The 11,392-nt window shown below is 48.5% G+C and overlaps 1 protein-coding gene across 3 annotated transcripts in view; it reads left to right on the top strand.

Annotated features, from left to right (window-relative positions):
* The first annotated feature begins 523 nt into the window (after positions 1-523).
* Positions 524-11,392, top strand: part of LOC137652242 (eukaryotic translation initiation factor 4 gamma 3-like) — a 110,578-nt gene continuing 99,709 nt past the window's right edge. Inside the window, exon 1 of one of the 3 annotated variants that reach the window (XM_068385485.1) lies at positions 524-676. Coding sequence is in view for 2 of the 3 variants with exons in the window: in XM_068385482.1 (XP_068241583.1) it covers positions 926-941 (16 nt within the window). In the remaining variant the exon portion in view is untranslated. Of the gene's footprint in view, positions 696-808; positions 942-11,392 lie in introns of those variants that run through there. The other 2 variants (XM_068385484.1, XM_068385482.1) reach the window with 2 other exon arrangements.

Raw genomic sequence — 11,392 nt, 5'->3', positions numbered from 1 at the left:
TATTAGCTGTATTCATCAATACTGAGAGAGAGAGAGAGAGAGAGAGAGAGAGAGAGAGAGAGAGAGAGAGAGAGAGAGAGAGAGAGAGAGAGAGAGAGAGAGTGTTTTAATAGGGAAATTAATAATTCGTTAACGAACTCTTAATTTTGGTGAGATTAAAGGGGTGTGTTTATATGAAGACCCCCAGTTGCGTCACCAATGGAAATTTCAAAATAGATATTTTACTATAGATTATGAATCTGTTGGTATGCAGGGATAATACGGTAATAAGAAAAGTGTATTCCAAACGGTAATAAGGAAAATGTATTCCCTACGTATTATTGGAGTATAAAAGAGATTTAGATGAAAATCAAAGGGAAACAAGTACAGCAACAAACAAATGTTTGGAACAGCTGATAGTGTCACGTAAACCTTTATTTTTGTAGAAAACTCTTTGTTTAAAATAATTTCTCAGCTAGAATCAATTATTCATATTCTTTAATTTACCAGAGGGTATTAGCAAGAACATGCGTATTTTTTTTTATTTGTTAAAGTACATAAAACAATAATACGATATTTTGTTGCCATAGGAAAGAGAGTTACTCAATATTTTGTAAACAAGAAGAGGAGATTCACCCGAGAGTTGGTGCTGGCCTAAATTTGACAGACATTTCCATTGCGTTTTAATAGCTTTTAGGTAAATAAACAATATATGGGTAAATGTTCTTGTTACATAGAATTATTTGTAGCTAATAGAGATCCTTACGAAATACTGTGAAACCAGGTTAGCCAATTTCTTACGCCATACTGACCAATATTAAGAACGTAAGGTAGTTGGGGGTGTATATATATATTGATGTAGGGTTAATAATGCATAGATTATCGTTGTCGTTTGCCTTGATAGTACCAAGGCTATTTGAGTTTTATAATATAGTATGAGATAACCATGGGCCAAGTATACAGTAAGTTCAATGTATTCATTTCATCTGTAGGCCCCAGCCTAGCCCTTACGGTTAACGTTGCATGCCCCTCATAGTGGAATTGTCGTTTGTGTGTTTTATGTGACATTTATTTTCAAGTTTTTATGGAAAAGATGGCAAGAATTTACATCATTGGACATTATTGGTAAGGTATTGATTAATGTTTTGTGTCAGTGCCCTACCCTACCTTAGTCTGTGATATTTGAAGCAGTGCATCTATTTCAAGCTGTGTCCCTAAGCTAGTGTCAACAGTATGACTGCAAAACACGGAGCCTTTGTAGTTCGTTGGGACAGACGAAAAAACCACAGTTTACTAGGAAAACAGACAAGAACACTACTTAATCTAAGGTTTCCCCAGCTAACCTAACCTAACCTAGGAGCCGTATCCTTACCTATTTAGCAATCAGGGCTTAATGCCCCTCTGCGACCGCCCTTAGATTATCATATTCTTAGCAAAATCTGTCGTAACGAATGATATTCACTTCCAAAACGCTGTGACATTTGAGGCAAGACATAAAGCACATACACATTAGTTCTTTGCCCTCTCTGACCTAACCTTATTTAGCCTAGGGAGCTATGTCCTAACCCCCAACAAGTATGATCACTTCATGCTTCATTGTCATGTAGACAAATAGTTTCTTTCGTACAACGTGCTCAATTATCTTGCTAGTTTATTAGGTTGAATTCTACCCTCCATATACGTTAACTTAATTTTGTGATAGGGTTAGTCTAGTTAGATGTGAGAGGGTGTGACTTTACTCGTCAGCATTTCAAAACTGCTTAAATGTTTGATGTGTAAGAATACGGCATCCTAGGTCAGTGGGGTGTTTCAGGGTGATACTCCTGAAGATTAAGGACAATATGTCATGGGTTAAGTTATGGGAGAAATGGTGGTTAAATCTTTTACATTGATGGTGCATGGGTAAAGATTTACCTTGAAATTTTGAGGGGTGTCAGGCTGAGAATTACACTACAAAATAAACAACTTGACTTTTTCATAATTCGTTATGTCTAAATATGTGTCAGTGTAGTTTATTTTCTCTTTGGGTTCATAATTATATTTTTAAAGGTTGCTCATAAGCTAAAGAGCCATGAGATAGGTCACTGCATTTGTTGCACAGTGTTTTTGAGACTGACCGTATATATGTGCAACACCCTCTCCTACCTACCTAAGACCAGGAAAAGCCAGGCAGTGGCTGCTTATGAATCACTAGATACCCTCGAACTTCCCCATCTCCAGGTGATAAAGACTGTAAGATTACGTGCACTAGTGAAAACTCTTTATTGGGCTTTGAGTAGGGCTTGGAATCCTACCCATGAATTGCAATTCTGAATCTTTTCCAATAGGCTACCACCCACAGCCTCTAAGCATTATAACATAGTTATGGGCCTTGCAATGGCTTAAAGGAAGTGAAGGCAATTTGAAAACAATTATTATAATTATGTGTATCTCCTTACCAAAAGATACTCCACAGTTTCAAGATTTCTGGTTTTACATCAGAGCCGTTCACCCTTCCAGTATGACGTAGTTTAATGAGGACAGTGGGGAAATTAGCAGGAATATTGGATTTCATTGTTGTTTTCACAGCGGATCCTGTGAAATGTATTTTGTTCCGTAACCGAAATACAAACCACGCTATTTGCATGGGGTATTACTTTGGGCGTAGCTGAAATGACGAGCCATTAGATTTTTAACGAGGGTTTACTACCCCCTCGCTAGTTAGCGAGGGGGTAGGGGAGGGGTAGCTAGCTACCCCTCCCCCCCTCACACAACGGTGAACTGATTCACTTCACTTTTGGCTCGGGTGACGGTCAGACGTGTCTGTTCTCACCCTCGCATTTTGACAGCCTTAATCCTTTTTGCTTTTTCTTTCAGAGTGTGTTCGGAAGTTGGCCTCTACCTCTATCATGTGGAAATGCCCTGGCTTACCCGACCGCCCTTGTGGGACGTTCATGTCGGCGGTCGAGACGGACCCTCACACCTTGTGTCTGTACTGCAGAGGTCAACGGTGTGATAGCGAAAATGTTTGTAGTGAGTGCAGGGAGTGGTCTACCTCCCAGTGGGAGAGGTTTTCCCGGCGACGGAAAAAGAAGTCTAAGCGGGATCTTTCTCCTTCAAAGGTTGCCTTGAAGAAGGAAAGTTCCAAGGACTCTTCTTCCGCTGCCCGAACCTCCTCCGAAGCTCCCACTCGATCGGTCTCTCGTGAGAGGCCGGCGAGTGGTAGCGTAGGCCATTCTTTTGTTGACCAACCTCAGGGATCGGGAGAGGGAGTTGCCTCCCATAGCGAGGCAGCTCCTCCTCCTCCTCCTCCTCCTCCGGGGGAGGATATTGATAACTCTGTTACTGTACTAATGATGATTTATTGCAGCTTTGGGCTTCCTTGGGGCTTAAGGGTTTGCCCTCCAGGGAAGCCCTGTTTGACTTGATCCAGTTGGGAGCAGCTGTCAAACAGTCGCCGGTGATAGCGGAGGTAGATCCTCTGTCTATCGTCGACGTTGTTGTGGCAGAGGCTTCCGACGGGTCGGGTCAAACCCCTGCCTTGGGTGCTGATGTAGCTGAAGGCTCAGTTCCCCCCTCCGAACATCCTTCGAGGGAGGAGCTGAGTTCAACGGTCTCTCCTGCGCGACCGCCAGCGCGACCCCAAACGCGATTCTCGACGGGTTTCGCAGCGCGAGCAGCCGAGCGAGTCTCCAGGAGCGCCCACAACCAGGTCATCATTTTCACGACCCCCCCCGCAAGCGCAGGACAGCGCGCTCGCAGGAGGAGGGGAAGTCTTCAGAGAGGTCTTGGCACCATTCTTCTTCTTCTTCCTTTCAGGCAAGTCCTGTGGTGTCTACTCCAAAGGATCGCCCGATCCCCTTCCCTCCAGTGGGAGTCTCTGACACTGCTTCCGTCAGACGTCAGCCTTGGTTTGGGTCCCTTATCAGAGCTGTCGTCCAGGCTGTTAAGCCCGCCTTCGCTGATTTGGGCCTCAAACCAGCGTCCCCACTGAAGAGGAAGAGAGGAGTAGAGTTCGTGGTGACTTCTTCTAGGGTCAAACTGCCCCCAAGAAGCCCGTAAGGAAGGCTCCTTCCCCCCTCAGACATTCTCTCCTCCTGTGGACGAAGCTTTTTCGTCCTCAGGAAAATCTACCAAGGTGAGGCCTTCTCTCACCATACCAATGGGAGAAACCCCACCTCGAGTAGGAGAATCGTTGCGTACTGGGGCGGAGAAGAGTCCTCAGGCTTCTTTGCTGGAGTCCTGCATCCCTCCTAGAAGGGAACCGAAGGACTCGAAGACCGTCCCGAAGTCTTCTTCAAGGATTCGACCAGAGCCAGCGAGACCCCAGGAGAACGTCCACATGTCCCCCCAAGTAGAGCAGCTGGGGACAGGAGACTTTGCTGCCAACTCACCAGGAGGAGAGCAGCATGATTCAGAGCACGCCTTCTGGCAGGTCCTGACTTTGATGAGGCATCTCAACAAGTTCAAGGACCCCGAGACCGCCCCTCGTGAAGGCAAGGATACGGTCCTGGACCAAGTCTACGGCACTCAAAAACCCTCTAAGGCCAGCACGGCTCTGTCTTGGTCCCAAGGGGTGAAGAGTGCCAGAGATAAGGTTGAGGGCCAGCTCGCGGAACTCGCCTCCTCCAGCCGTTCCTCTGCTGGTAACAAGCTCCTCCCACCGTCTCGTTTCCAACAGAGGAGGTACTTCGAGATCATGGAGGAGCCTTGTTTAGCTCTTCCTCTTCACCACTCCGTGGAAGAGCTTACCAGGGGAGTCTCTCTTGAGAGACTCTCCAACCGGCAGGTGACATTCTCGGCAACGGAGATCCTGAGTCAGGAGAAAGTCGCAAAGTGTGCCATGCAGGCCACTTCGTGGCTGGATGTCTGGCTAGGGTCTCTGGGCATCCTGTTGCGTTCCGAGGATCTTTCCAAGGAAAGCACCAGGAAGGCCCTGGAGACCTTCCTCCTCTCGGGCACACGTACCATCGAGTTTCTGGCCCACCAAGTTTCGAACTTGTGGGCAAACTCGATCTTGAAACAACGTGATGCGGTGACCGAGAGGTTCCACGCGAAGGTCCCAGCCGTGGATGTCTGCAAGCTCAGACACTCTTCCATCCTGGGAAAGAGTCTGTTTGAGCTCAAGGATGTGGAACAGGCAGTTGAGAGGTGGAGGAAATCGAACCACGATTCTCTCCTCCAAAGGGCTCTTACATATAAGCCCTACAAACCTCCAGCACCTTAACAACCTTGCCAGTCCAAGTTGACGAAACTGGCGCCGGCAGCAAAGACAAAGGTGTCCAAACAGCAGCCCTTTCCTGTCAAAGACAAGAAGGGCGGAAAGTCCTCCAGGGGAGGCAAGAATCCTAGAGGGAGCGGCCGAGGCCGCAAACGCTAGGATTGGCAATCCCCCTGCATGTCCACCAGTGGGGGGATGCCAACAAAGTTGCGCGTTCAGGTGGCAGCAACTCGGGGCCGATTCCTGGACTACAGTATCTCCGTGATCAGTCAGCGATATCGCTTCCCGTTCACGACATCTCTTCCTCCCCTGACAGCGAATCCAGTGTCGTTGAGCTCCTATGCCATGGGATCGGTAAAGGGGGTAGCCCTTCGGGCAGAAGTCGAGACCATGCTCAAGTCCAGGAGGTCGTCGACGGCTCCCCAGGCTTCTTCAATCGACTCTTCTTGTAAAGAAGGCGTCTGGAGGCTGGAGACCCGTCATCGACCTCTCAGCCCTGAACAAGTTTGTCAAACAAACTCCGTTCAGCATGGAGACAGCAGACATGGTCAGACTTGCAGTGAGACCGCAGGACTTCATGTGTACACTGGATCTGAAGGACACGTACTTCCAGATCCCAATCCATCCGTCTTCCAGGAAGTACTTGAGATTCAGCCTAGACAACAAGATCTACCAGTTCAAGGTGTTGTGTTTCGGTCTCTCCACAGCACCGCAGGTTTTCACCAGAGTGTTCACCCTGATATCTTCGTGGGCACACAGGATCGGCATCCGTCTCCTCCATTATCTGGACGACTGGCTGATCCTGGCAGACTCGGAGTCGACCCTTCTTCGACACCGAGACAAGCTTCTGGGACTTTGCCAAGATCTAGGGATCATGGTAAATCTCGAGAAGTCATCTCTGCTTCCATCTCAACGACTGGTATATCTAGGCATGATATTGGACACCAATCTCCACAAAGCCTTTCCATCAGACGACAGGATAGCAAGGCTGAGGAGGGTCGCAGATCCTTTCCTCAGACGAGAAGAGCTCCCAGCCCAATCGTGGTTACGTCTTTTAGGTCACCTTTCCTCCCTAGCCCGTCTGGTTCCAAACGGCCGCCTCAGGATGAGATCCCTGCAATGGCGGCTCAAGTCCCGGTGCAATCAAGGCCACGATTCCCCGGACATCCTGGTCCCTATGGGCCCTACGGAACGGACGGACCTTCAGTGGTGGGTGACGGACGAAAACCTTCGAAAGGGAGTGGATCTTCTCGTCCTCCCCCCGGATTTGATGCTGTTCTCGAACGCTTCAAAGGAAGGGTGGGGGGCTCACGTTCTGAACCACAGGATCTCAGGCCTATGGTCAGAATCAGAAAAGTGCCTCCACATAAATGTGCTAGAAATGAAGGCCGTATATCTGGCACTTCAACAGTTCCAACGGATCCTGGCGGGTCACTCCGTGGTGGTGATGAGCGACACCACGGTGGTGGCTTACATCAACAAGCAGGGAGGTACCTTTTCACAACAGCTATCCCATCTTGCGGTAGAGGTACTGAGATGGACCGAAGTCCACTCGATTCCACTATCGGCTCGCTTCATTCCGGGCAAGAGGAATGTGCTCGCCGACAGTCTGAGCAGAGCATCGCAGATAGTGAGTACCGAGTGGTCTTTGGATCCTCTAGTAGCCAACAAAGTCCTGACTTTGTGGGGTTCCCCGAGGGTGGACCTGTTCGCGACAGCCTTGAACTTCAAGCTTCCGCTGTACTGTTCCCCAGTCCCGGACCCCAAGGTACTCTGGCAAGATGCCTTCCAATAACGGTGGGACAACATCAACATCTATTCCTTCCCACCATTCTGTCTGATGAGAAGGGTGCTCAACAAGACCAGACTATCGGTCAACCTGTCGATGACCCTAATAGCTTCGCTATGGCATCATGCAGAGTGGTTCCCGGACCTTCTGCAGTTCCTGATGGAACTTCCGAGAGAGCTTCCTCTACGACACGAGCTACTCAAGCAACCACACTGCAACATCTTCCACAAAGCCGTAGCATCTCTTCGGCTTCACGCCTGGAGACTATCCAGTATCTCCTCACAGAGAGAGGCTTTTCGCAACAAGTTGCGGAGAGGATGTCTCGACACCTGCGAAAGTCATCTGCAGGGGTCTACCAGGCGAAGTGGAGAGTCTTCTGTGGTTGGTGTCGTGGAAGGGGTATCTCTCCCCTCGATGCCAGTATTCCAGCAATAGCGGAGTTTCTTGTGTATTTTCGGGAAGAAATGCGCCTTTCGGTCTCGGCAGTGAAAGGCTATCGCTCAGCCTTAAGCCTGGCCTTCAGGCTGAAAGGAATGGACATTTCCTCCTCGCTGGAACTTTCCCTACTCATACGAAGCTACGAGCTTACCTGCCCTCAGTCGGAAGTGAGACCCCCTCCATGGAACGTGGTTTGTGTCCTCAGGTCTCTTAAAAGACCTCCGTTCGAACCATTGCGCCAGGCTTCTGATCGTCACCTGACTTGGAAGACGGTGTTCCTGCTTGCTTTGGCCTCGGCCAAGCGAGTCAGTGAACTTCATGGTCTCTCGTACGACGTCGCCCATTCAAGGGGATGGGGGGAGGTAACGTTCGGGTTTGTCCCTGAGTTTGTTGCTAAGACTCAGAATCCTGGAGTTCCGGACCCACGGTTTGACGCCTTCAGGATTTCGAGTCTCTGTTCTGTAACAGATGACCCAGACCATCTCCTCCTGTGCCCAGTAAAGAGTCTGAGGCTCTATCTGAAGAGAACAGCTGCAGTTTGTCCTCGAGTGCAAGCCCTGTTTGTGAGCACAGGGAGGACGAAGAGGAGGGTCACTAAGAACACCATCTCAGCTTGGATTCGCAGGGTCATCCACCATTCCCTGAATCCAGACTTTCCTCCGTCACGTCGCCCGAGAGCACACGATGTCAGAGGCATCGCTACGTCCCTGGCATTCAAGAGAAATTTCTCAGTGACGCAGGTTCTACAAGCTGGGGTCTGGAAGCGTCAAACGACCTTCACAGCCCACTACCTGCAGGACGTGACCCACAGGTGGCTTGATACGTTCTCTATCGGCCCTGTGGTGGCTGCACAACAGCTGGTCTAACCTCAGGCTCCTTAATGAACAAGTAGCAGAAGGTTGAGGGCTTTGTTACCCGGTTTTAGTCTGCCTGAATGAAAAAGTATGTCTGGCCCTTACTCTTTTCTTCATCCTCCCCTCTCTTGGGGAAAGCAGCATCCTGGGTTCTCTGCACAGCTGACCTCAAACCACTGCAGGTAAACCTTGCTTCCTTGTGTTTCGAGTATTAATATAATACTGTCGCATCCCCCATACCCTGACGAGGTGGTATTGGGAACGTCCTAGCCTAGATTTCCATCTAAAGGACTTCAGGTCAACTTCCTAGGACGAGTCACACTTCTTCCTTCACACACTAGCTTATGTAGGCCGCACATTCCTTGCGGAGCAAGGAACTTGCGAGGTGCAGGGACTCCTTATCTCGAGTGCTACACACTCGGATCCTGAGTCCCCGGGCAAAGCCAAAGCCAATAAGGCTGGGACTTACCACCCTACCTAAGGGTTGAGTCACCCCATGTAAATAGCGTGGTTTGTATTTCGGTTACGGAACAAATGACAAATTCGGAGATAATTTGTATTTTTCCTAATCATACAAACCTTAGCTATTTACACATACTTGCCCGCCAGCCCTGTCCCCCGTGAAGTCCTACCTCTAAGCGAAGTGAATCAGATCACCGGTGTGTGAGGGGGGAGGGGTAGCTAGCTACCCCTCCCCTACCCCCTCGTGAACTAGTGGTGGGGTAGTAAACCCTCGTTAAAAATCTAATGGCTCGTCATTTCAGCTACGCCGAAAGTAATACCCTTTGTAAATAGCTAAGGTTTGTATGGTTAGGAAAAATACAAATTATCTCCGAATTTGTCATATTAAAATCGTTAAGGTGGTGATTATGGCATGTCTGAACTAATAGTATTTTTACTTTTTAAAGGTGAATTTGGAAATACACTAATAGATTTTAGCTTAATCGTGTTTATTCTTTTGCCCCACAAATATATTCAAGAGAATAAACATTATGATTTTAGTATTTTTTTTTTTTTCAGCTTAATAATAAAGAGGTATTTCATCAGTGACAGGACTGTAGTGGAATTCATAGCCCAGAGAGAAGATTTAAGTGTCAATAAGATCTATGACTGCTCAGAATAGAATACGTTATTTGATATTTTGACATCAGCCCTTGCGTCTTTATAGTCCCTAATTCCAAATATGTAAGCAAAGCCAATCATTAGGATAGGGGAGGCTTTGATTGCACTTATTTATTGCTACTATATTGATTAGGGCATATTTTTATGGCAGTTAGACTAAAGATAATTCAACTTAATCATGTAGGGGATGAAGGCCTATACTGTATTTGCCTATTATTATCATTTTTTCAATATTTAACTTAGCCGGTGATTATATAAGCTGCAGCTCTGCTGCTCGACAGAAAACTCTACGTAAAAATCCGCCAGCGATCGCTATGCAGGTAGGGGGTGTACTTCAACAGCGCCATCTGTCGTGCAGGTACTCAGTACTCATTGTAAACAAAGAACTCAATTTTCTCTCTGTCGTGCTACCGGCAAGACCTACTAATTCGCTGTTGCTAACTGGATTTGTTTTCACAACTATTTGGTGAAGTACACTATTCTAGTTTTGAGCTTTCGCTGTGCAGGCTTTCTCTTCAATAAATCCTTGCATTCTTTTTTTGATATCGGATTATTTGTTGATGACTTTGGATAGTTTTTGAATTCCCCTTTGACCAATTCAAAATGGCTGACCTTTCTCAAGTCCCAAATTTCAGGAAGTGTAATGCTAGGGACTGTTCAAGGCGTCTTCCGAAGGCCTCTATCGATCCTCACACCGTTTGTTCCAATTGTCGGGATAAAACCTGTCAATTGGAAGATCGATGTGAGGAATGCGTTGGGCTTTCAGAATTCGATTTTATCGAATTCCAAAAATATACACGTAGGCTAGAGAGAGATAGAGTCAGGAGAAGTTCATCTCGTTCTGTTGATTTTTCCTCTCCTCATGCCCCACAACCTATTCCTTCCCCTGTAGTGGTTGCTCCCGATCCCCCTTCTGGCACTCAGGAACCTTCGATGGCTGACATGATGCGTGCCATCCAAGCTCTGGGTGAGAGAGTTGAGTCCTTGGCTAGTGACCGTAACCAGCTCATGGCGGACGTCAAGGAGCTGAAGTGTAAAAGTGCAGTGGGAAGTGGTAAAGTGAGTGATAGTGTTGTGGATAGTGTTGCGCTTGAGGGTTCGTCTGTTCGTGCCTGTCGTCCTCCTAGTCCGGGACCTCTTGCAAGCTCCCAAGTCCAGGGGAGAAGCAATGTCGTACGACCAATGGGTTCGAGAGGCTTTAATCAGCGAACAGACGTTCCCTCCGTGGTTTCGGGCGTATCTACCCAAGATCGTCCCACCCACACAAAGACGAGAGAGCCCATTTATTCCTCGTCTGCGGAAGAGGTTTCTCGTAAGAAACCATGGACCAAGGTCTCACGGCCTCTTAAGCGCAAGTCGGTCCCTTCCGCGCAAGTCCAATCGCCCAGTTGTAGCCACTGGGTCAGTTCGGACTCGCTGCAGTCTTCCGATGACTGCTCACCTCCTAAGAGAGGCAAAGCGGTACCGCCTCAGGCAGTTACACCGTCTGTCGCCGCACCTGCTACTGCAGACCCTAAGTGGTCTTTGCTGCAGACCATGCAGTACCAATTAACGTCTCTAATGCAGGACTTTCGTGCGGAGAAGGTTGCTGCTGCACCAACCTCTTGCCTACAACCAACCACACACTCGGTTGTGCGTCCTGTGGACGCTGAGGCGACCTTCTTGCGCACTCCAGCTGAGAGAGTCCCGCCACCCATGCGTTCCAGTGTACCCTGCCAGCCGCATGTTGACGTTCAGCGACGCACGGAACCTTCCGTTGACGTTCGCGAGGTACAACAACCGTCAGAGTTGTTTTGTTTTGACGCGGAGCGTCAACCTCCGCAACCCAGTGTGGTTACCTCTGCTCGCCCACATCAGACTAGACAGTCTGGAGTAGACGCTGTGCGTCCCCGCGCTGCGATGGTTGTTGCCAGCTCACAGACTTGGCAACAGTTCCATGACGTTGCGTCCGGTTCAGTCACGCGTGCACCCGTGCGACCGGACTCAGCTGACCAGCCGATACCTACTCCA

Source organism: Palaemon carinicauda, chromosome 13, assembly GCF_036898095.1.
Source record: "Palaemon carinicauda isolate YSFRI2023 chromosome 13, ASM3689809v2, whole genome shotgun sequence".
In the NCBI taxonomy this organism is placed as follows: domain Eukaryota; kingdom Metazoa; phylum Arthropoda; class Malacostraca; order Decapoda; family Palaemonidae; genus Palaemon; species Palaemon carinicauda.
The sequence above is the reverse complement of the archived record's forward strand: the minus strand, read 5'-3'. Positions and strand labels throughout refer to the sequence as shown.